This window comes from Salvelinus namaycush, chromosome 23 (assembly GCF_016432855.1).
Source record: "Salvelinus namaycush isolate Seneca chromosome 23, SaNama_1.0, whole genome shotgun sequence".
NCBI classification, from domain to species: Eukaryota; Metazoa; Chordata; class Actinopteri; order Salmoniformes; family Salmonidae; genus Salvelinus; species Salvelinus namaycush.
In genome coordinates, this window is record NC_052329.1 from 38,054,833 (window position 1) to 38,080,904 (window position 26,072).

At 45.0% G+C, this 26,072-nt stretch overlaps 3 protein-coding genes across 7 annotated transcripts in view; 1 reads left to right on the forward strand and 2 right to left on the reverse strand.

Annotated features, from left to right (window-relative positions):
* The window catches only part of LOC120018395 (striatin-4-like), a 25,017-nt gene extending 23,568 nt beyond the window's left edge, over nt 1-1,449 (reverse strand). Inside the window, exon 1 of the mRNA XM_038961571.1 lies at nt 914-1,449. Coding sequence (XP_038817499.1) covers nt 914-1,204 — 291 coding nt within the window. The 5' untranslated portion in view covers nt 1,205-1,449. The remainder of the gene's footprint in view (nt 1-913) is intronic.
* Nucleotides 618-5,660, forward strand: LOC120018396 (fukutin-related protein-like). Of its 4 annotated transcripts, none has more exons than XM_038961572.1 (2): nt 618-1,692; nt 2,351-5,660. In XM_038961572.1, exon 2 carries the CDS (start codon nt 2,499-2,501, stop codon nt 4,104-4,106), a length of 1,608 nt encoding a protein of 535 aa, XP_038817500.1. In that variant the 5' UTR covers nt 618-1,692; nt 2,351-2,498; the 3' UTR covers nt 4,107-5,660. The 4 variants fall into 4 exon arrangements, with proteins under 4 accessions (XP_038817500.1, XP_038817501.1, XP_038817502.1 ...); XM_038961573.1 differs by having other exon boundaries at nt 618-1,678; XM_038961574.1 differs by having other exon boundaries at nt 618-1,517.
* Nucleotides 5,661-10,234: 4,574 nt separating this feature from the next.
* On the reverse strand, nt 10,235-23,247 carry LOC120018397 (neutral amino acid transporter B(0)-like). 2 transcript variants are annotated; one of them, XM_038961576.1, is made up of 8 exons: nt 22,550-23,247; nt 15,862-15,904; nt 15,380-15,448; nt 15,050-15,216; nt 14,471-14,704; nt 13,963-14,157; nt 12,030-12,164; nt 10,235-11,829 (listed from the first exon to the last, which is right to left on the reverse strand). In XM_038961576.1, exons 1-8 carry the CDS (start codon nt 23,077-23,079, stop codon nt 11,589-11,591), a joined length of 1,614 nt encoding a protein of 537 aa, XP_038817504.1. In that variant the 5' UTR covers nt 23,080-23,247; the 3' UTR covers nt 10,235-11,588. The 2 variants fall into 2 exon arrangements, with proteins under 2 accessions (XP_038817504.1, XP_038817505.1); XM_038961577.1 differs by lacking the exon at nt 15,862-15,904 and having other exon boundaries at nt 22,550-22,568.
* Nucleotides 23,248-26,072: the final 2,825 nt, after the last annotated feature.

Below are 26,072 nucleotides of genomic sequence, written 5' to 3' on the forward strand. Positions count from 1 at the left end.
AAAGTCCTATTTCAGCAGCTCATGTTCATTTATACTGTTGTTCATACTGCTGACACAAGGCCACATATGGGGAAAGCAATGGGGGGAAAAAACAGGCTTTGCACTCCCCAGGCAGGCATGAGTGAAAATGTTCATGTGTGTAAACGGCGGAAAAGGACCACATTACGTCATCTGTCTTTTTTTGTGCGTGGCTCCGGGATTTACAAACGCATTGGCATTACTGAATCCCTGTTGTAATTGACGGTGAGTCACGTGACCCACCGTAATCTCGCACAGAGAAAAATAGAAACCGTCAAAGGGGTTCAGAAACAGCGGAGGCCAACCGTCTGGCGTTAATTCTAACCGTGTTAATTACCGTTGGAGCAGCTCGACATAGCCGATTGACACCTCCACCTGTGTGATCCGCTATATATAGACAATGTCGATTATATGTCTGGCTGCGTTGGAATCAGGGGATGAATGGCATTGACTGCGCCTCAATGTAACACTGCAATTAACACACACGAACAATTTAAAGTCCTGTGAGTGATGCAAGACATTAAGTAAATTCACAATCCAGTGTTTTGGATTAGTCAAGAAAGGTGACATCATTTTCTGGAATCCCCAAATATTGGGTTTGCTTTGATCCCAGAATAACGCGTGCGTCTAAACCACATCAACGCTTCTGAACTGACGCAAACATAGCAACATTGTTTGAAGTTACTCTAGCTAACATCCTGGAGCACAGGATGAAAATATGTGTGATTATGTGGACAGTATTCTGTCCGATTAGTGAAACTATTGAGGAACGGTCGTGATTTCTGTGGGATCTGAATAATGGCAATGCTAGGCTAGCTTTTTCCCAAATCGTAGCAAGCTACTATAGTCATAAATAGTCTACATAGTTATAGCTAAATAATAACATTGTAATTACCCTGAGTTCGTCTCTCTCGGCTTCCCAGCGATATTTCTCGGCCTGGAAGCGTCCCCATTCGAACTGGATAAAGTGCAAGATCCCAGGAAGCGATAGGCCTGCGTCGCCGTCTTGCGGTTCCCGAGGCTGCGACGATCCAGCCATCGCCCCGGCTACTGATGCCGCGGCGGCCGCTTCTGTTGTTGCCTGCCCGAGTACCGATTTCGGCCCGTTCGGATTGCGCCCCACACCGCTGCCTCCAGAGTTCTGGTTCGTTCCCCCTGCTACTCCGCCGGATCTTTCCGCCTCCATTTTAGCGCTCTCGCTTTCGCCAGGACAAGGAGGTGGAAACAAGCAGCGATAATAATAATAACCCAACCCTCACAAACCCAGCACTAGCACTCGACTCTTCTTTCTTCCTCTCTCTAAAGAGCAACTGCAATAACTCATGGAGAAAGGGTGCCAAAAAATGAGCTAAGAGCAAATCTACTACAGCTTCGACGGGAATCTTTTTTTCCATGAGTGGTAACCAGGGACGTCGTTCCTGCCATATTGTGATCTCACGCGAGCTTCCTGTGATAATTTCCAGAAACAGCAAAGCAAGGGTACAATGTTACAGACCGCGGTATTGAAATTAATCTAAATGTCTCAGTATATGAACACTATTTGAGTTAATTTGTCAGTATAATATTAGTATTTTACACTGTAAGTAAGAGCTATTGAACTGGTGGTGTCTCCATGTTGTGCTTAGCTCAGCCACCTCTGCACACAGAGAGCGAATTCGATGTACGGGCGTTATGGTTTGTATGCTCTGTCTTATTCTAACGATTTGGGGAATGTTAAGCTAAATGACGGGGAGAACATGATTCACATTTGAAGACCGATTGAGTTCTGCATATGAAGCTTTTAGAGGGGTCATGGTGTGGCCTTTATGAAATGATGTAAATTAAATGATTCTGTGGTTATTTATCATGATAAAATCATTTTTTTGAGAATGGTCGTGGTTGCATTGGTTCCATGGTTGCATAGAAGCCATGCAGCATCGGTGTAGTCTACTGACAGCATTAAATGACAGAATAAAAAAGTATTTTGCCTTATGCAGACAATTCTAGGCACTATTACTGCTGTAGCAATACTTGATAGCCTACGGTACCTATTCTAGAAGGGAGCATAGGCCTATACTCAAATGGAGCATCAATTTGAAGGATCTCTGTAGCTCATTTGACTGTAATTGATAGTCAAGAATACAATCTAGGTCAAAGTATTGGCTGAAGAGAACTGGGGCAATCCAGTCCATGTATGGGAGACACACTGCACCTAGTCCCTTGACGTTTGAATATAATGTAATAAACTAGACTACAGCCTCTAAAGCCTATCACAGCCATCTGAAGTGCATTTTTTTAGGACTCATTTTAAAATCACGTTTTAAATCCCTGTGGTGTCTTCTGTGTATTTCAGCTATTCCAGCAGCTGGCCATTATTATCCCGACGCACATAGGCTGTAGCTCTTTACTGATGGGGTCCTGATGTTTATGGACAGGCTTTCTGAATAGAGAGCTCCATCCTATACCTTTCCCTGAGCCAGACGAGCGCAGCAAGAGGTGCCATGCGGGTGAGTTTCTGCCAGGGCCTTCTGACTGGAGCCATTGTTCTGAACCTGCTCATCCTCTACTATGTGTCCCGAGCCCAGCAGCAGATGATGGAGAAACGCCGGGACCCAGGAAGGGGCTCCAGGAAGGCTGCTTTACCTGCGTCCGGGCTGGGGGGCGGCATGGGGAGCCTGGTGGGGGTTGGCGGGGGGATGGTTGGCCCTGGAGGTGTCGGGGGAGAGGGGAACAGCCGCGGCCCCCGTGTGACTGTCCTCCTACGGGAGTTTGAGGACTTTGAGAACTACGTCGGTGATGTGGCACGCTCCTTCCTGCACCAGAGACCTGAGCTGCCCTTCTTGGCTGTGTCTGACACCCCGCCCTATCCCCCTCTGTCTCTCCCCGAGGGGGCCCATCTCCTGGTGCTCTCCCCCAGCCCAGAGCAGCCTCCACAGGCCCACCGGCCAGAGTTCCACGTCCAGACCGAGTTTGTGCTGCTGGTGCCTGACGGGGTGGAGCTGGAGCAGGGCCGGGCTGTGGAGAGGCTGATCCGGGAGCTGGAGGGGGAAGGTGGGGGGCCCGTGAGGCTGGTGGCGGCCCCCGTGTTGGCACGCTCGGCCGTCCAGTGCCTGCACCTGCGGGTCAGTCTGAGAGAGTGGACAGCCACCTACACCCCTGCGGCGTCTGGGAGCAGTGGTAGCGTGTGTACAGCCCTTCAGGGGGACGCGGTGGTCCTCATCCGCTCCGAGGACCTCTTCAACCTGTCTGTCCCACTGGGGAGGCCCTTGCTGCCCTCGCTCTTCATCCAGACCTCCCTGCATGGCTGGAAGGTCAAGCTCCTGGAGAGCCCCTGCTTCTCCGCCAGCCACCGGCCTCTCTTCAGCTCAGCCCACAACCAGTGGAAGGCAGACAGCCATCTGAAGGAGGCCACTAGCCGGCTGATGAGGAACTTTGGGCTGAAGCGTCTCCTACTGGCTGATGGGAAGGAGCAGTGGCACGGCTGTGGGAAGGAGATGGCGCGTTGCTTCGGTACGGTCCGAGACGACACCCCTGAGTACCTGTACCTGGATCGCTGGACCCCTCCATGCTGCCTCCGCGCACTACGTGAGACCACCAAGTATGTGATCAACATCCTGGAGAGCTCCGGGGTGCGCTACTGGCTGGAAGGAGGCTCCCTGCTGGGGGCGGCCCGCCACCAGGACATCATCCCCTGGGACTATGACGTGGACCTGGGCATCTACCTGGAGGACGTGCCCAACTGTGACTACCTGAAGAACCTGGACTCTGGTTCTCTGGTGGACGCTAACGGCTATGTGTGGGAGCGGGCAGTGGAGGGGGACTTCTATAGGGTGCAATACAGCGAGGCTAACCACCTCCACGTGGACCTGTGGCCCTTCTACCCGCGGAACGGCGTCATGACCAAAGACACGTGGATGGAGCACAAGCAGGATGTGGAGTTCCCCGAGCACTTCCTGCAGCCGCTGGTGCCAATGCCGTTCGCCGGCGTCACCGCCTACAGCCCGAACAACCACCGCGCCTTCCTGGAGCTCAAGTTCGGGGAGGGGGTCATCGAGAACCCCCAGTACCCCAACCCTACCAAGAAGAGGCTGGACAGGAGCCGGCTGTGAGGGAGGGGTGTGGCTGGGACCTTTGCAGTTTTCATGTGGCCCACCAAAAGGACAAAACGATTCTAGCCACAACCCAAAACATATTGGTAGCAATCCGTGATTGGGTCACAAGTGGGTATCCTTTGAGAATAACTGTCCTTAAGGATGCCAAATGCACTGATCAATTAAAACTCCCTGAAGGGAAGTGGTTTTAAGAGAGAACAGACACTACAGCCACACTGATGCAATGACACAAGTTTTATTTTATTTACTGCCTGCCTTTATTATCTGTCTTTAACACAATATCCTCATCATGGGTGAAGCAACGGACTGCATGTTACGTCATGAGGCGTGACTGACTGACCTCTGTCAGAATGTGTCTGTCACTACTACTGAGACTGTAGAACAGAGCCTGTATTCATAAAGCGTCTCAGAGTAGGAGTGCTGATCTAGGATCAGGCCCCCGTCATCCATGTAATCTTATTCTTTATGATCGAAAAGGCAAAACCGATCCTAGATCAGCACTTTATGGAACACAAGGGGACTGCTGCTGATCTACATGACAGGTCAACTGAAGACTCCTTGCAGAGGTCCATTATTCTGTATAAGCTATAAGTTAAGTATAGAGACAGAGTATTTATACATTCAAAACGGTATTCTGTTGCACATCATTTTCCGGTACATAAATGACCAGGTATTTAGTAAGAAATTCTATGGTAAAATGGTAATTACACAGAAATTGTATATTTATTTTCAAGATTTTTTGGGCACCATTGGGTACAAGGTGGTTATGAATTGTTTTGAAATCTTTGATGTAGTACCATAAAGTATTAGTTGTTATTACCACAGTTTTCTAGTAATTATCAGGTGATCATCAAAGTGCTACCAGATATTCAACGGCATATACACCACAATATCAGCTGCTGTTAAGCAATATCTGACACAATCAGTGTTTAAAGCTGTGTTATTATTGATATTAGGAATATACATGTGTTGGTCAATTCTGTCCTAAAGCTAAAGATGTACTCCATGAAATATATGTGTGGATTTGTTGCACTGATTCACTTTCTTATTTGCAATTTGTTTACTTCATGTTCAGGGTACAACATGTATGACTTTTGACCTTTTGAACTGTCAACTGATGCCACTGGTTAGGCCTTGGCATGTTCCATCAGCATGACGATTTTGGCTGTCCATTTCCCAGTGGTAAAATAAGGAGCTTTCTCTTCAACTCTGACTTGGATATTCATGTCATGATGAAAGCTCCATCAGTCCATTCACGTGCATTCAAATCCCAGGTATGAATTATAAAAAACGGAACTATCCAATATACTAAATGAAATGTGTGTGTCATCTGTTGAATGTTGCTGTCACATTTGTGTCCTGCCTTGACTGGAATGTATAAAGTCATCTGAATTGCGAGTGAAAGACTGATATCTGATAGGTGCCACTTGTTTGCGCTTGACCTATCGTTTTACAAGTGGGGGGAAATGCACAAAAGAACTCTTGCTGTCAATGTGTGTCACTCCATTTCATGTACTGAAGAAGAAAAAAAGAATTATAACACTACTGTTATTTGTGTTTCGTCATTTGAGGTTTGTGGATTTGATGAGACAACGTTGTGTACATTCCAGTGTTTCGGGAATAATTTAAGAAATTCATTTACCAGGAGGGCTGAAAGCTGTCTTTGGGTTTGACAAAAATAGAATGATTTAGTATGCAACTCCCCTGTTTCACCAGCAGGTGGCAGAAGAGCCTTAACATTTGCACCGCTTCCTTGGCCACGTCTAACCACCTCTGAATGAGAGACGGCATGTAGTGGACATTGAATGGGTAACTTGTGAATATTGCCGTGGTAAAGTCACTAGCTTCAAATTCCCCCAGACAAAATACATCCAACTAAATTACATTTCTGAATCCTACATTGATTAGCTAAATCCAAGTACAAGAACACCTGAACACATTTCAGTGAACTGAAAATACTTCCCTCCGTGCTTCCCCCTCTGCATGTAAAGTTGAACCACTGGCTGAATTCAATTGGGAGGGGTGTAAAGTTACCACATTGCTAACAGAACAAGGTCTAATAGGAGACCTAGGAATGTCAATATAGAAAGATTTACCCTAAATGTCCCCAGTTGTAAAACCTAATGCCAGCTATTCTTCCACTAACGGGTCCATATAGCACTGAACCTCATAATAGGATATGAACCCTCTCAACAGCTTTTAGTGTGGGATCAATAAGTTGGGCACTTTCCCAACTTGTGTGTGTGTGTACTGTCTCCACAACCCAGGTAGGCGATGTAATATTGTAATGTTGGTGACTGCATTGTGTGTGTGTTGGGAAAGGTCTATATTTTACTTATTTTATTTCACCTTTATTTAACCAGGTAGGCAAGTTGAGAACAAGTTCTCATTTACAACTGCGACCTGGCCAAGATAAAGCAAAGCAGTTCGACACATAACAACAGAGTTACACATGGAGTAAAACAAACATACAGTCAATAATACAGTAGAAAAATAAGTCTATATACAATGTGAACAAATGACGTGAGATAAGGGAGGTAAAGGCAATAAATAGGCCATGGTGGCGAAGTAAATACAATATAGCAAGTAAAACACTGGAATGGTAGATTTGACAGTAGATGAGTGTGCAAAGTAGAAATACTGGGGTGCAAAGGAGCAAAATAAATAAATAAATACAGTAGGGGAACTGTTGTTTGGGCTATTTATAGATGGGCTATGTACAGGTGCAGTGATCTGTGAGCTGCTCTGACAGCTGGTGCTTAAAGCTAGTGAGGGAGATAAGTGTTTCCAGTTTCAGAGATTTTTGTAGTTCGTTCCAGTCAACCGGCTCCAGAGAACTGGAAGGAGAGGCGGCCAAAGGAGGAATTGGCTTTGGGGGTGACAAGTGAGATATACCTGCTGGAGCACGTGCTACGGGTGGGTGCTGCTATGGTGACCAGCGAGCAGAGATAAGGCGATAGCCAGGGGCATGTCTGAAGTTCCATTAGAATGAATAGAAGCACATGTCTCTCCGTCAACATCTCATGGAGGCAGGACATAGCACCAGGTAGTCTGTGTAATATGTTCATTCATGGGCATCGCTATTAACTACAACCTGACAAACTTGTCTTGTCCGGAGGGCCTAGTCACAATGTGTCATAGTGTATACACTGATTGTACAAAATGCCCGAGGCTGACCAGGTGAATCCAAGTGAAAGCTATGATCCCTTATTGATATAACTGAAATCCATTTCAATCAGTGTAGGTGAAGGGGAGGAGACAGGTTAAATAAGGATTTTTAAGCTTTGAGGCAACGGAGACATGGATTGCGCATGTGTGCCATTCAGAGGGTGAAGTGCCTTTGAACAGGGTGTGGTAGTAGATGCCAGACACACCGGTTTGAGTTTGAGACATAAGCCAACTTGACACAACTGTGTGAAGCATTGGAGTCAACATGGGCCCGCATCCCTTGGGAAATGCTTTGGACACGTTGTAGAGTCCACGCCCCGACGAATTGAGGCTGTTCTGAGGGCAAAAAGGGTTGCAACTCAATATTAGGAAGGTGTTCCTAATACATCAACCTTTGTAATATTTATATACACAGCCATTACCATTAGATCTTCTGTTTCTCCGTTGGTATAGCATGGCGTTTGTAACGCCATGATAATGGGTTTGATTCCCAGGGCTGTAAAAAGAATACGCGCATGACTAAGGCGCTTTGGATAAAAGCGCCTGCTAAATGGCATAGATTATACACTGCTCAAAAAAATAAAGGGAACACTTAAACAACACAATGTAACTCCAAGTCAATCACACTTCTGTGAAATCAAACTGTCCACTTAGGAAGCAACACTGATTGACAATAAATTTCACATGCTGTTGTGCAAATGGAATAGACAGAAGGTGGAAATTATAGGCACATTTGTGGCCTGCTGGAGGTCATTTTGCAGGGCTCTGGCAGTGCTCGTCATTGCACAAAGGCGGAGGTAGCGGTCCTGCTGCTGGGTTGTTGCCCTCCTACAGCCTCCTCCACGTCTCCTGATGTACTGGCCTGTCTCCTGGTAGCGCCTCCCTGCTCTGGACACTACGCTGACAGACACAGCAAACCTTCTTGCCACAGCTCGCATTGATGTGCCATCCTGGATGAGCTGCACTACCTGAGCCACTTGTGTGGGTTGTAGACTCCGTCTCATGCTACCACTAGAGTGAAAGCACCGCCAACATTCAAAAGTGACCAAAACATCAGCCAGGAAGCATAGGAACTGAGAAGTGGTCTGTGGTCACCACCTGCAGAATCACTCCTTTTTTGGGGGTGTCTTGCTAATTGCCTATAATTTCCACCTTTTGTCTATTCCATTTGCACAACAGCATGTGAAATTTATTGTCAATCAGTGTTGCTTCCTAAGTGGACAGTTTGATTTCACAGAAGTGTGATTGACTTGGAGTTACATTGTGTTGTTTAAGTGTTCCCTTTATTTTTTTGAGCAGTGTAGTATTATTATATATTATTTAGAAATATGAAATAAGATGCAAAGTCAACAAGTGAATATTAATAAAAAAACATATTTTATTTCTAGAAATAATGGAGTAATTTCAGAGCAAAACCGTGGTTCTCTACAGCTCTAGCAACTATGTCATCATGTACGACGGTGACTGACTACGGTGACTGACTACACATCCACCATCACCACACATACAGCCGTACACACGCTGACACACACACATACATAGATACACATGGCACTCCAAAGACCCTGTAAAAAAGTAGTGTAGCAAAATAATTCATAGGTGTCTTTTCTGGTGCCTGGAGTTTTTCCTAATCTCATGAACCGGGTCATGGTCTGGGTTCTATTCATAGGCTATGGCAGGGTCCAACATGATATTGAACCTTTATTTAACTAGGCAGGTCAGTTAATTAAGAACCAATTCTTATTTACAATGACGGCCTATTAGCTTTTATCTCACCGGCCCGACTAGGCCAGTCGGCCTGACTGGCCCTTAAAGAACAAATGCACTGGGGTCATGCAGAGCCCATAGGTTGGCACGCTTTCTCTCTACATGCAGCTATTAATAGGCTATTGGTTATTATATGTATAAAAAAAATCTGTTTAATATCATTTTGCAATGCAAGCCATTACTTTATTCTTTAGAACTGCATTGTATTAATTGCATTCCTTTATTTTCTCTAAAGTACGTCATTGAGAATATTTGTTTTACATCTCAAAATAGGACGTTGTCTCTTTAAGACAATTGTGTTCCAAAAGAGATTTTATAAAATGGGTGGTTCGAGCCCTGAATGCTGATTGGCTGACAGCCGTGGTATATCAGACCGTATACCACGGTCATGACAAAACATTTATTTTTACTGCTCTAATTACGTTGGTAACCAGTTTATAATAGCAATAAGGCATCTCTGGGGTTTGTGGTATATTGCCAACATACCACAGCTAAGGGCTGTATCCAGGCACTCCGGGATTGTGTCGTGCTTAAGAACAGCCCTTAGCCGTGGTATATTGGCCATATACCACACCCCCTCGGGCCTTATTGCTTAATCAACCTGGCTAGTACAGTAAGATAGCCAAGATGAATGCTAAAAAGTTGATTTTTGTTACTTTCTTTTTGCAGACTATCACCAGTAGCCAGCATATTGCTAGTATGTTCACTATTGAAGGTTTACCGTTGTAAATCACTTTCCCTAAAATAAATAAGCTCAGCGAGTAGATTTATAGTCGCTTATTTTTGCTCAGGAAAACAGTTTACAATGGTAGACTGTGACAGAGCAGGTAAGTGTTGAACTGGAACGCAGGTAACAGGCCCGTAGGTGCTGCTGCTTTGAAAGTGGTAATAGTACTGGGGAAAAGGAACCAAGTGGCGCACCGGACTAAGACACTGCATTGCAGTGCTAGAGGTGTCACTACAGACCCGGGTTTGATCCCGGCCGTGATCGGGAGTCCCATGGGGACTGACTTGTCTAGTTAAATAAAAATGCTGTCTCGCCAAAGGTTTTCAGGCAGCTCTGTGCAGAATGATAAACATTGAGTATAAAAAGCTATTCCCAACAAATTATTAAAACATCAAATAACTAGCAAAAATAAACTTTCAAATAACGTTAATAAGTCTACAAATAAAAAATGTAAAAAGGCGTGTTCATGATTTTGGTAAGGTACATTCTTCACTTGATGAAGGGAAGCCAGTTTGGAGACAACTTAAAACAGTAGAACTGACCCAAAAAGAGGCTGACGAGTATGTTCCTACTCAGCCACTGGCCTCGTCTGCTTTGAAGTATATCTGATTCAAGAAATACATATAAAAAAAAGAGGTCATTAAAAAAGCAATGAAATAAACACAAATTGATAAATGGCCTACAGTCAATAACCCTTGCTTTAAAAGATACACCTTTGTCATAGAGACAAAAAGAATTTCATCATTTTTTACACTTTTTGCCTTCATGGTTTGCCAGTGCTGTGATAATATAGTGTAAAACAAAAATAATTGATCTGCACTCCATGTGTGTATTAGCTAGCTAGCCAGACAGTTTGAGGAATGATTCTATACATTTTTTCAAATTAACTGCTAATATGCCAACATTCCTATTCAAACAATGCAGTCAATCCACAGCCATACACGAGCTCAAATCAGTATTTCTATAGCACAATTGATGATGCATCACATGCCTTACTTCCCCCCCTGCTTAAGTAAAAGCAGGAAATGCATCACCTATGCCTCTACTGCCATTCATTCCAATGACTGTTTTTGGATTTCTCCCTGACCAAGATGGCTGCCATTTTGTCCCATTCTGGAGCAATGACATTGCCCCTCTAGTAATTTAATAGGCTCTCTATTGCAACACCTCTCACACATTCTTTTAACGTTGTAAAACCATTGTGAGAACATTTGGACTGTGCAAACCCTCTTGTGCTTGGCATGGACGCCAGCCCCAGACTGACTAACTGAAATGACACTGTTTGGGATTTTTAAAAAGCTACAGATTAGAAGCATTGAGCAGAGCCACAGTTCTTGTGTGAGAAAAGTCCTTTTTCCAGCAGTGGAACATAATTTAGGATTTAACTTAATTTGGTACATCATACAGTACAGAGGATCTTGTGTGATAACTTTGGAATTTTCATCATCTACTCTCACAGAGTACAGTGAGAATTTGTGCAGGCTACTTCACACAGAGAAACAAACTGTACATGCGGCTATGATATAGAAAACATGGAGATATTTGCCTTTTCAAGGCTGGTTACTGTTATAAATATTTACAAGAGAAAGGAAGTCAGGGCCAGCTCTTCTGAACGAAATCAGCATTCAAAGGATTCCAATCTAGAGTCCTTAAAAAAAACACTGTCACTTTCAAAACTGAACAGCCTCTGTTCACGCGCTCCTTTACCCCCTACCCCCCCCCTACCTGGATCTCTCAGTCTCGCTTAGAAAGAGAGAAGACACAAGGAGAGGAATCGTCTTTAAATGGAAGTCTAAAAAGGCCCGGCAGCGAACCATCTACATGACCGACTCTTTCTCAGAGCCGCGAGCCGCCGCCGCCGTCTCCTCGCCCGCAACCCTGCTCTCCTTCTCCTCGATGAGGGGCGAGTGCTCCGGCACGGCGGGCGTGCCATCCACCGTCTTCACCTCGCTTAGCTCCGGCCCCTTCCCGGGCTTGTCAGAGCGGTCCACGTACCACTGCAGCAGCCCGGCTCCGTAGGCGTCGCCCTCCACGTTCAGAATGGTGCAGGTACGGTCACTGAAACAATAGTCCGATCACGGTTAAACCATTCAAACCCAGGGTGGTCGCCATATGTATTATTATGTCATGTCAATGCTGTGTCAAGTGTATGAAGCAGACAAACGGTCGCGGGTGTTATGACATGTATATGACAGCATTAGAGGCCTTATGATGGAGGAGCTGTTCCAATAGAACTGCAGTAAACGCGAGGTACTCACACGAGCCAGTCGACGGCGAGGATGAGGGAGATGTCGCTGGTGGGCAGTCCCACTGCCTCCAGGATGATGGCCAGCGTCAGCACGCCCCCCGCGGGGATCCCTGCTGCTCCCACACTGGACGCTGTGGCTGTCACTCTGACAGAGGGGGCGGGACATACAGAGAATTAGCCACTCAAGAGCACAGCGTTTCCTAATAAGCCTAGCAAGTTTGACCCAAGTCTGTTTTGTATGCATGTACAGTTGAAGTCGGAAGTTTACATACACCTTAGCAAAATACATTTAAACTCAGTTCTTCACAATTCCTGACATTTAATCCTAGTTAAAAAAATCCCTGTCTTAGGTCAGTTAGGATCACCACTTTATTTTAAGAATGTGAAATGTCAGAATAATAGAAGAGAGAATGATCCATTTCAGCTTTAATTTCTTTCATCACATTCCCAGTGGGTCAGAAGTTTACATACTAATTGAGTGTATTTGGTAGCATTGCCTTTAAATTGTTTAACTTGGGTCAAATGTTTTGGGTAGCCTTCCACAAGCTTCCCACAATAAGTTGGGTGAATTTTGGCCCATTCCTCCTGACAGAACTGGTGTAACTGAGTCAGGTTTGTAGGCCTCCTTACTCGCACACGCTTTTTCAGTTCTGCCCAAAAATGTTCTATAGGATTGAGGTCAGGGTTTGTGATGGCTACTCCAATACCTTGACTTTGTTGTCCTTAAGCCATTTTGTACGCTTGGGGTCATTGTCCATTTGGAAGACCCATTTGCGACCAAGCTTTAACTTTCTGATTGATGTCTTGAAATGTTGCTTCAATATATCCACATAATCTTCCTCCTGATGCCATCTAGTTTGTGAAGTGCACCAGTCCCTCCTGCAGCAAAGCAACCCCACAACATGATGTTGCCACCCCCGTGCTTCACGGTTGGGATGGTGTTCTTTGGCTTGCAAGCCTCCCCCTTTATCCTCCAAACATAACGATGGTCATTATGGTCAAACAGTTCTATTTTTGTTTCATCAGACCAGAGGACATTTCTCCAAAAAGTACGATCTTTGTACCCATGTGCAGTTGCAAACCGTAGTCTGGCTTTTTTATGACGGTTTTGAAGCAGTGGCTTCTTCCTTGCTGACCTGCCTTTCAGGTTATGTGGATATAGATACTTTTGTACCGGTTTCCTCAAGCATCTTCACAAGGTCCTTTGCTGTTGTTCTGGGATTGCTTTGCCCTTGTCACACCAAAGTACGTTCATCTCTAGGAGACAGAACACGTCTCCTTCCTGAGCGGTATGATGGCTGCGTGGTCCCATGGTGTTTATACTTGCGTACTACTGTTTGTACAGATAAATGTGGTACCTTCAGGCGTTTGGAAATTGCTCCCAAGGATGAACCATACTTGTGGAGGTCTACAATTTTATTTTCTGAGGTCTTGGCTGATTTCTTTAGATTTTGTCAAGCAAAGAGGCACTGAGTTTGAAGGCCTTGAAATAGGCCTTGAAGGCCTTGAAATACATCCACAGGTACACCTCCAATTGACTCAAATGATGTCAATTAGCCTATCAGCCATGACATCATTTTCTGGAATTTCCCAAGCTGTTTAAAGGCAGTCAACTTAGTGTATGTAAACTTCTGACCCACTGGAATTGTGACACAGTGAATTATAAGTGAAATAATCTGTCTGTAAACAATTGCTGGAAAAAATACTTGTGTCATGCACAAAGTAGATATCCTAACTAACTTGCCAAAACTTTAGTTTGTTAACAAGACATTTGTGGAGTGGTTGAAAAACGAATTTTAATGACTCCAACCTAAGTGTATGTAAACTTCCGACTTCAACTGTATATAGCTACTACATCTGAATTTGCTCCGCTTTACCCAACACAACTGCCCCTTAGAATCAAACTGAACCGAATCAAACTGACTAGAGAGAGGGGGACTCACAGGATGGTGAAGACTTGGATGAAGTTGAGCGGGATGTTGTTGAGCTGAGCGATGAAGACGGCCGCCACACACTGGAAGAGCGCTGCACCGTCCATGTTCACCGTGGCCCCGATGGGCAGGATGAAACGACTGATGTGCTTGGACACGCCATTGTTCTCCTCCACGCACTTCATCATCAGGGGCAGGGTGGCAGAGCTGAGAGAGAGCGCGAGAGAGCATGAGTGTGTGTGTGTGTGTGTGTGTGTGTGTGTGTGTGTGTGTGTGTGTGTGTGTGTGTGTGTGTGTGTGTGTGTAAGAGGGCTAATTTCTGTTCTGACGTATTTACCAATGTTTCTCTTCTCTGTAACACTTTTAGTAACATGTTGTTACATATGACTTGAATAATTGTATTTTAACTGCATAGTAATGGTGTTGAGCATTTTTGGTACGGTACAGAGCAACCTTGGTATAAGAGTAATTAAGGATTACCATCCTCTCTAGTATGGTGATCTAGTGACTACAACCGTACCTGGAGCTGGTCCCAAAGCCTGTGGCCAGAGCGGTGAAGATGCCCCACAGGAAGGTGTAGGGGTTCTTGCGGGTGATGATAAAGTAGATGCCCGGCAGGACCAGCAGGCCGTGGATGGCGTGGCCGACGATACAGCAGGCGATGTACTTGCCCAGGCTGGCAAACAGCGTGCCCACGTCCTCCATCTCCACGATCTTCCCTGCTACCAAGAACATGATTCCAAGGGGAGCATACCTAGAGAGAGAGAGAGAGAGAGAGAGAGAGAGAGAGAGAGAGAGAGGAGGGAGAGGTGGGTTACCGTTATGAATTTGTAAGGACGCGGTCCAAAGTACAAATACAATTTTAAAAAACAAATATGCATCAATATTACCACATATGAAGCAAGTACAAATACAACAATTAGTGACTTAAGGTCCTTGAAAAACACTATTTAAATACCATATTATTAGTACAATCACGAGTTGACGTGTGACAGAGAACAAACGTGGGGTGGCAAAAGTCACATACACATCATCCGCGTATCCTCTCTCACACCCAGATCTGTTCCCTACAGTGCTGCTGGGCAAACGGCTCCCTTACCACATGATCCAGGACACCAGCACCATGGTGGCCTCGTTGAAGGAGTTGAAGAACTTGATGAGGATCTCTCCCTCCTCTCCCAACTTCCTCAGGGCGATACCAAACACTATGGCAAACACCACCAGTCCTAGGATGTTCATACCGTCCTGGTCCGTGCCAAAGGGAACCTAGACACACACACATTAGCCACTCAACACACACAATAACTCAGGTCAGCGTGAGTGATGCATTTTAGACGCGTTCAAACTGTCAACAGCCATAGATATTAGAAAGTCAAATGTGACACCCTATATAGATTTCAAACTAATTTCGGCATTTAAGTCAACGCACCTTCTCAACTGTGATGCTGGGCAAGCCATTAGAGCCATTCTTGGTCACAAACTTGTAACTGGTAGCGTACTGCAGACAGAGAGGGACATATTGCATTAGTACACTGATGCAAGACATGTTCTGTTTAACTAACTAACTAACTAACTAACTAATTATGTGGATTTCAAAAAAAGCCTTGACATGTTTTGCATGTCAGCAATCAAGTTTAAGATATTTGACTTTGAAACAGCCAATTGTAACTTGCCACATCATCATGATGACGCGTTTTGCATCACGGGGCAAATTACATTTTGCTTTTTGAAAGCCCTGTATCTTGAAAATGTGATTGCAGACATGCAAACAAAATTGGGATTGTATCAACAGCGGACTAATGAGGGGGGGGGGGGGGGGGGGGGGGAATTACAAAATAGTTTGAGTGGATTATTCCTTTAAGTCTCGGTTTCTCTCGTTCTATTGTATGTGCAGTACAAGAGGACACTCACAGACTGAAAGGCAGCAGACACCAAGTTGGAGGGGAAGATGTTTCTGTAAGCGAGAACAAGAGACACATTCAGTACACTACAAAGGCACCAGCTGTGCTGACAGTGACCCTAATGATGATCAGAAACCCCAGCTCGAAACCAGAATGGGGGGGGGGGGTTACAGGAAGGGAAACATTCAGTCACTTCATCTCTGAGGGACACAGGTGCTAGTGTAGGTGTGTGACAGCCAGGGCTAAAATGTATTGGCTGACTTTGTTTTCTGGTGAGTAACAGGACACGGAGAGCCGTGTACCCGTCGGTGTTCTACAAGAGGTAAAAGTCGCCACGAGACATTCATCTACGGTCAGTTTGGAGTTTCCCCCTTTAATGGTTAAAACGAGAATCCTTAATTGAAACCGTAACTAAGCATTCTACGTGCCGCTGTTTCGTCTAAAAAGCTTTGGGGATGAGGCCAAAGAAATGTAACCACTCAAAAGCATACGCAGCTATGGATGCAAGAACGGACCATTCACATAGCTTTAACCATTCTTTGATGCTATTCAGTGTATGTTTACATTCACGCTGTTTACAAACATTGGAGTAAAATACACTTATATTTTGAGTTCTGGTGGGGTACAACAGTTGAACTAAGCTTAATAGGCATTTCTAAATTAAATTCTTCAAAAATCAATGGGTATTTATCTCTATCATTAATGTATCAGTCCAAAAATGGAATTTGGGAAGGGTAAACTGATCGTAGGTCTGTGACTAAAGGTAACAACCCACGGGATACAACCACTAACTGAACTCCTTGTTCTAACTTCTAAGCCATCTTTCCAGGATCCCTTTACGCTAACTCGGCGCCTATACCCTTGGGCACCGACGCCTCACGAGGGAGCCAACCACGAGTTCTGTCATGTGGAAATAGCGGGAAGAATTTTAATCCTCCGACTGCCCCCAAAACTGCTGCGGCTGGGATTTCATGCCCAAACCTCACCGAGAGAGGTGGGCAGATTACTGCTCTACAATACAGCACAGACACACCCCAGTGGAGTTACTGTACCACACCCGCCGCCACCCCTTAAAACCACATATAGGCCAACTGTCCTCAGGGCACTTAAGTCACCCCCCCCACATGTCACTCTCAGTCAACGTCCACATGGATTTAGATTAATAAGGGATGAACTTCTTTCATGTTTTCATCCTGCAGCTCTTTCTGACCTGAATACAGGCGGGACAGGAAACAATGCATTGTGGGATTAAATGGTCGCAACCATGTGACCGAGGGTAGAATGAGTTTAGGTAGAAGTTGCCCTTAAACCACATTTCTAGGAAGGTGACCTCTATCAGTCTAACAAACCCTGTCAATTCAAAACACTCCATTTCCATGGCTGTCGCAGGACTTGGTAAAAAAAAAGGGAACGGAAATGACTTGCCTAGTTAAATAAAGGTTTAATTTTTAAAAAATCTTGCTCTGGCTGGGAGTGAAGGTCCCACAGAAACAGGAAGCAGTGACGTTAACGTGGGTGTCAAATTTCAACGGACGCTCCGGAACAGCACAACCGTCTGCCTGCCCGAAACTCGCTGGACGCTGGCCACATCTCTGTTTAGATTTAATACCCGGCTGACCCCACCTACCCCCCCCCCCATTTCCTTTTAGTACTTCCTGGTAGGCCGTGTCATGACAACCCAATGCCACCACGGCCATTAAAGCTAAATTAACGCGGCTAGGCGCTGGAACATCGGGTGATGGTTGGAATAAACCGACAGAGAAAGAGAAAGCTAACAGGGCTGCAGGCGTAGGCCTAATACACCCACCCTGACAAGTACAGAAACACCCTCAAACAAAACACAAACGATCCGTGTGGCAGCCGGATCTATGCCCAAACACCCAAGACAAACTACTTTGAATGTGCAACGACGCTCATATTAAACCGTATCTGTCAGGTTCCAGTTACGGCATGCGGTGTGCGCGTGCGTCCAGCCGTGCGTACGCCTCCGTTTGTCATATTACTGTAAAAATGTGCAGTTGACATTTTGCCATCAATGCTGTGTACACGCTAGTGTAATAGCAGGCTGGTACTGTATTTACATTACCGTGGTGTTTTTTGTAATGAGCGAAGGGGCTGGTAAAACAGCATAAATACACACAACACAGCCTGCCTGATCTTCTGGGTACATGTGAAGAGTTGTGCTGGGTGTGTTGTGTTTACACCCTACTGGGGGGGGGGATTTCAGCGTTGTTGGCGTGTCCCCGCCGCCACCTGAAACCGCCTCTCCCCGGTCAAACCAGATCAAAACGCTCCGCTCCTGGCCCTCTCTTCAGACCAATGAGAAACCGTGGGTTCCTTCTGGCTGTACGCGGCTAACTGATGCAGATAGTAAACACCTCCCGAGAGGTGCGGCGGTCTCAGGCACTGCAACTCAGTGCAAGAGGCGTCACTGCAGTCCCTGGTTCGAATCCAGGCTGCATCACATCCGGCCGTGATTAGGAGTCCCAAAGTGTGGCGCACAATCGGCCCAGTGTCGTCCGGGTTTGGCCGGGATAGGCTGTCATTGTAAATAAGAATTTGTATTTAACTAGGCAAGTCAGTTAAGGTATAAAAAAAATTATAATATTACACACCTTCTCTGTCTTGGACACTCCTGAAATACTACTCAGGTAGGTGAACCAAATGCCATAGAGAGAGAGCTGTAGAGGCATGTTACAGGAGGGGGGGCAGGGAGGGGGGCTGACGCAACACCTGATACTTTACCTCCGCCTTTCTTTGTTCCTGCAGACCAATTATTTTGTCCCGAGGCTTTTTAAATGACCTGCCTCCCATTCAAATCGAGTGAATAGTAGCACCGCCCTTCTCTCTAGCTCTTAAATGCCGTCTCCGTATTACAGCTACGGCCCATTGTCCTGTATTTTTGTCGGTGTGTTTAGTCTCAGGGTTAGACGAATAAGTCAAGAACGGGACAGACAATGACTTGCAGGTAGGTCAGTAAGAGCAAAGGGCATATCCTTTCAACTGAAGACCGACACTACCAGTCATTCCATGTAAATTAGTTACTGGCACATCAAACCTTGATCAGTAAACGAATAAGTGATACAACACTGCCTGCATAGGGGCACCTGTGAACGAAGCGTTGAACTGACAGATGGGAAAGCAAAACGGATGAAAGCCAGATGGAGATCAGCAGTGGAGGCTGCTGAGGGGAGGACGGCTCATAATAATGGCTGGAACGGATCCAAGGGCATCCCATTCCACTGATTCCGCTCCAGCCATTACCACCAGCCCGTCCTCGCAATTAAGGTTTATTTATTTATTTTATTTTATTTATCCGTTATTTTACCAGGTAAGTTGACTGAGAACACGTTCTCATTTGCAGCAACGACCTGGGGAATAGTTACAGGGGAGAGGAGGGGGATGAATGAGCCAATTGTAAACTGGGGAGGTGCCAGCAACCTCTTGTGAGATAAGCAGCAAAGTATACCAGGATGTGAAGGGGAGGCAGGGTTTATCGTACCTGGTCGGGAAATGTGATGCCGTATCCCACTTCAGTTGGTTTATGACCTTTATTTAAGCCGGTAAGTTATTGAGTTCATTTGTAACTACGAGAACTACAAGAACCTGCCACAACTGTTTGTGATACTAACACAATATGTATGCGAGAGAATGGAGGAGTGAGAGAGAGAGGAGGGAGTGAAATACAGTGTGTGAGCGTGCATACTTTAAAGGGCTCCTGGTTTCCGCCGTGAACTGCTCTTCAGGCCGGCCGCTGCCGTTGCCGAAACGGAACCCCAACAGAGAGTGGTCGCTTTAATGAGCCACATAAGTCACGCAAGCTGCACAATTAACCATCATCCTTTGTGGCCTTTCTGTGTGTCTGTGTGTGTGTCCTCCCGAGACTGACAACCTTTCTCCTTGATTCCCTGCCGAGAGCCACACGCATCCAAGAAAGACTAATCCGAATGAAAACATAAAAATAAAAGCAATGTTTTAGAAACGAGTGGATTCCTTATGTGTTGGATTTGGAAGGAGAGACCACCCTGTTGCAACTTGTAGATCGTATTATGCAAAGAGCGAGTTACTAAGTCATAACGACAGCTATAGGTGAAGGAATTAGAAGGATTATAAACTAAAGCATATGCATTACCCAATTACCCCCACCTGTGTAATCTGAGTTTAACAGTTTGAAGTGTATTTAGGATGTTTTCCTGGACTGGGACCTAGGGGTCTGGACTAGCTGAAGGCTGAGAAGGACTTTGGAAAGTAGCCTCTGACTCTCACCATCACAATGAATTTTGAGGTTTAGAGGTCACCCATAATGCTGACCGGGAGGAACAGAGCAACTGACTGACAAAAAAAGATTGTGTTATTCATAAATGATTTAAAGGTTGAGTATGGGGTGGTGTTTTTGGCTGCCTTCCTCTGCCAGATAGAGCAAAATAGTAAATCTGCCTTGCTAGCGAATTGTTTTACAAGAAGTAAGCCGCTTGTGGAAACTGGCATCAATCCATACTAGACTACATCTCAAGGAGTCTCGAGACTGACTGCATGGCGTCAATTTAGAGACGCCACATGTGCTTCTTTTTATAAACCCGAAGAAACAGACATGGGACGAATTTAGGTTGTGTGAAGAATGGGCCTCCAAATGAATGTAAATAACCTGAGCGAGGCTCTTTAATGGTGAAAAGCCGAGAGGGCACACCATAAACAATGACTTCTCTGTAGATTGAGCGTGGTCTAGTCAAGTTTCTAATCCTACCGAAAACACAGGGTCCTTTAGTTCAGTTCGAGCCCTGGAGAATAGGCCATTCTTTATTATCCAATTGTTGCATAACATGTGATAGGCTAAATGATTGGCAAGATGTTTGGGTTCTAAAACTCCTAACTAGTAGGCCTAATCTAGCCTAATGACCTGATCTAGTACAGAGCGGTGGGGGGGGTTGATCACATAGTGGCCAACTCCTTGTGGAAGCATGACTCCCCTCACCTATGATGTGCCTGTGGCGCTGGAATTTTGTGACACGTGCACAAAGGAAGTTGACAGTTGGGTACCTCCTGTTAACAGTCACTGTCGGGGCTAACTGTGTGTAGCGCAACCTGATGCTATGGAACAGCAGTGTACCGAGATGGTTTACAACACCCAAGTTCCAGTAAAAGTTTTATGTTTTATGATATCAGTTCTGTTGTAGTAAGGGCTCACGGGCAGACTGCCACTGACTGCGCCACGTTCCTAGTATATTATGAGTACTGTACGTGCCAACATGAGACTTGTGACAAACTGTTCACCACTTCCTTCCTAAATCCAAACTGCATGGTGAGGTTTCAGTGAGAGCGCGAAGTAGGTAGGTCATCCTTTAGATAAATAGAAATGCAAAGGGAGTGGCTAGACACACATGCACACATTCCCCCACTAACAACTTTTGCTCACCATTTAGAGGAGATTATGCTGTCCCGGCCAGTCAAAATGACTTTACTCATATGTTTGAGAGGCTTTTAGGGCATCAAAGCAGTAGAAGCAACGAGAACAATGAGACAGATATGTCACTGGATGTATACATATGAAGCATCCCCACTACCAAACATTGTTAGATATTGCTGCGCTGTCGGGAACTAGAAGCAAGAGCATTTCGCCACACTCGCAATAACATCTGCTAAACACGTGTATGTGACCGATACAATTTTATTTGATTTGAAGTCTGGTAAACCAAGAAAGAACGGAATGTTCAAGATATCGTTCCTCGTCTGACTAAAGACACGGCTGGAACATAATGTACTGCCCATTTTTGGAAATACATGGGTCTATTCCTAGAAAGAAGGCGGTCAGCCCAAAAACCTACTCAGAACTACCGCCCACACACACTACGACGAACGTTAAAATGTTTCCTATACGTGTATTTTATTTGTCCTAAGCACATACACGTGTTACATAATATCACGTATGTAGGCTAAACAGGTTGTACTTTTCTGATGATACGAGGGTTGGAATGACAAGAGGGGACAGGTCAAAACATCCATCTGTCGTTGGACACTGAATAAACTTCGAGGATTAAACCTGCTGCATCATGAGCTGATGCAACTACTCCCCCATGTTACAGCAAGAGGAATTCATTGGCTGGCTAGTATAGTTAGCAACTACTGTAGCTCGTTAGCACACCGATACCTTCTCAGCGGTCTCGCTATGATGGCACCGTGTGTGGACTTGACCGAGGCATGCGACCTTCTTTTCTGGGCGCACGGCAAAGGGAACCCCGGCCGGTTGGGGAAACTGTGCCTTTAATTAAACTGGATGGGGCGGGTGTCACCAACAATCCCAGAAAGCAGGGCTGACAGTAAACCCTACAAAGTTTCAAGAGACCTTATTTGTACTGACCCAGCAAGAGAGCACTGACTGTAAAGTGTTAAAGACAATAAAAGTGCAGCCAGACTACTTTGCTCGGTTTTCTAATTCATATATGGGAATGTATGCCTAATTTGGGGGATGAAGCAACATCCAAAGGAGACCGGCTCAAATTCAAACAGTGGGTTCATTAGCTTGCTGTTGGCTAAGGGGTCTGCCACGTGTGAGCACTTTGTCATTGTCACAAAAAGGATGGGAACAAAACAAGGCACGCGCGCTGCCACTTCAGTGAACTACCCCCAAATGGTTAGATGCCACATCAGCCTGTCTGCCCCTTTAGCTTAGCCTAAGTCACCACCCCTGCCACTGATCTCACCTGATCAGGTCCAAGAAGGAGTCCACCACTTCTTTGGCCTGGGGCAGCTCGCCGTCATCCGATAAAATCGGCTTGGAGCCGGTGTTTGATCCGGGGGAGATGATGAACGCCATGATCACCCCGATGGCTGATGCAATTAAAGTGGTGACCAAAAAGAAAATCATCGCCCAGCCGCCCAGCTTGCCCAGGGCTTTGGGGTCGATGCTGGCCGCCCCGGACACCAGGCTGCACACGACCAGGGGGATGATGATCATTTTCAACAGCCGGATGAGCAGCTCGCCGGGGAAGCCCACGTAGAGGATCTGTGTCCTGCTCAGCTCCATGTGGCGCACGCCAAGTCCGATGAACACCCCGATGATCACCCCGGCCACTGTGAGAATCACTAGCAAGTTGGCCATGACTAACCTCTTTATTTTCTCCACGGTTTTCTCGTTGGAACACTTCTTGTGGCGGAGTCCGTTGGCTACTGGCTCATCAAGATGTGCTTCTCCGTTGGATGCCTTCCCCTCCATGTCTATATTTTCTGCCATTGTGCGCCCTGAGTGTACCTTAAAAAAGGAACGAAATACTTATATGAAGAAAATGTACGTTCGTTTGACTATATGATCTGTTGGTGTAGCTGTTGGCGGTAGTAGTGGGCTTGTATTTTAGCGAAATGACCCCGGTTGTCCGTGTGTCGCTGTGCCTCTCCGCGCGTAATTTATAACCCGACCCGCGCTATCTTTCCACGAAAATAGACACGTTGGTAAGGACGTCACACAGGGGCGGGCTCATGCATGCAGGTGGGTGACGCCCCCCAACCATCCCTAATCAAAAAGGCATTTACCTAGGCCATCTGTCCTAATACCAAAATAATTGTACAAATCTAATATAAAGGGAGCAATATCATTTGACATTTTCTAAACCATAACTGCACAATTCAAATATTTCAAATGGACAAATAAGTAAACACATAATGAGCAGTTAAATCATGCATATTTTTATGTTCATGTTTAAATGACATGAATGAATTACATTTTAGCAATTAGAAATACACTAAAATTAGGATATCATCCTGGGCCTAGATCAGTATTTCTCAATCCTGCATGGTAGCCTATCACTGCCCTAAATTACAAGAAGGGCTGGATTGCATTAGCCTCAGTGATATATATATATATATATATAATGTTCTTTATTTAACTAGGCAAGTCAGAATTCTTATTTAAAATGATGCCTTCCCTGGCCAAACTTGGGCGTCACCCTATGAGACTCCAAATCAGGGCCAGATGTGATACAGCCTGGATTTGAACCAGGGACCAGTGAAACCTCTTGAGCTGAGATGCAGTGCCTTAGACTGCTGCGCCACTCAGGAGCCCATTAAACTTCTCATTCGCGCTCAGAAAAAAAGGTTACGGTTAAGGTACAGTATTGTTCCCAGGGGTACAAAAATATTAAAATACACATAATGTACATTTCAAGGTACACATATAATATAACATGGTACTGTGTGGTACCTTTTAGGGTACATGTGCAGATAATCTAGTATAAGGGTACATTTTTGTACCCAATATTTTGAATATAAAGAAGGTACAATCATCACACACTCAAAAACCCCACCTGTCATTGTCATATTTCCCAGCATGTTCTATTGCCAGTTGATTTTTAGATTTTTTGGTTTCAATGTGTGTTTTTGTATGCACGAAAATGTATTGATTTTATGCTACACAAAGATACGTAAAATACATTTTTCTAAACTAATACAATCCGTTACTGAGATGGTTGTTCCAGTTAAGATGGTTTAGTTAGTCTCATTTATCAATTTCTCTTACCTTGGCAGTCATTCCAAATGCAGGTTGCGGGTGATTACAAGTTGAACAAATTGGATATCCTGACCCCGGTTGGGAATTACATATCACTTTGCAAGCCAGCATAATGTGACCTGCCCGATGTGCCTGCAAACCAGGAGATTCAGACCACTGTGTTAGGGTAAAACTAGGCTGTCAAAGTATGTCCTTATGATATATGAAATGTATTGTCATAAAGAGTTTAATTTCAATTATAAAATATTAACTTAGGCACTCACTTGGTGAAGGCTACAGAACTGAAAGCCATTGGCCGTGTTCGAGAGGCTCAAAACCACATTTTATCATGGATAAATTGTGACTGACAGACTGATCTGCAAATTATATTGAGTCATTATTTATGATGCAAAGTGATTTGTAGATCAGTCAGTCGGCACTCACCTGCAGTCGTTTTGATGCTCTCGAACACGGCCATTGGCTCAATCCCAATACTCATTTTAGCCCTCCCCCTCGATTTCGAGTGTCCCTCGGTGGGCGAGTGTCCTTCAAACACGGAGCAACAAGTGTTAGGGACTAGGGAGAGATAAATAACCATAGGGAATGGGACATCCCTACATCACTCGTGCACAGCAGAAGCCTCCAAAGGATAGTTTACCACGCAATTCATTGACGACGAGCCTTGTGTTTTTCACCAATGTCTGTACTGGCGGCACTAATAGGTTTCCTTATATATCTCATGCAACAAATACGTAGGGCAACCATGAGCAACAAACGAGAACCGCAAAACAACTATGTGCCGTAATATACCCATCCTCTGGCTGTGTTTCAGAACTCCACAGTGGAGGTGTCGTAATACCAATAAAACCTAGCGGTCAAACAGGGAAATGGTTACAATCGTTTTTTCCATTTTAAAAACACTTAAAATAAGGGCATGTTTGGCAGCATGAGTGAAGGAGGCTACTGAAGCAGGACTTTCAATTGCAGTTTGATCCGTCACTCTGTCATTTTCTGCAATTTCTTGGGTACTAATGATTAACCATGGAAGCAATTAAAACCACTGTTCTGAACTAATATTTTTATACCAAACGTTTTAGGGTCCATACACAGATTGGCTACATAGCTATGCATCCATTGAACCAGTACACCAGTAACTATCTTAATTTACTCCCGTTATACGGCCGGTATGTACTTCAAAAATGCCTCTTCGGCACCTCCAATGTATTGAGCTGTTGTAGGCTTCCAACCTGTTCGTGGCAGTAATGAGCGATTGTAGCTATCGAATTGGCATAATTTTGTTTGCTTGTAAATGTTTATTTAGATATTTTTTGTAAGTACATACCGGCCCGTAAGGAGTAAATTAAAATACAGAAGTTGCTCAGTGAAACTCCATATTTGGTGATCAACAAACGTATTTTGACATTATAACGCGTGCAGAGCTGGTGAATGGGAGTTTAAATCTGAGCATTCTGGGGGTCTCTAACACACAGACACTCACACATCCATATGCATACAGGTCTTTTCTCCGTTACACATAATCAATATATTAGTTATAATTATCTATGTTGCTTCAGAGGGCATTGCATGACAATTGTCTTCATTCTCTAACGTTAACGTTACTACAATAAAGAAAAAGGATCGATATTTCATTTTTTCTTATGAACAGCAAGACAAGCTTACAAAATTGTTTATTACATTTGCAGTAAATGTATTGTAGAACAAACATTCCTCTGATACTAAGGAAT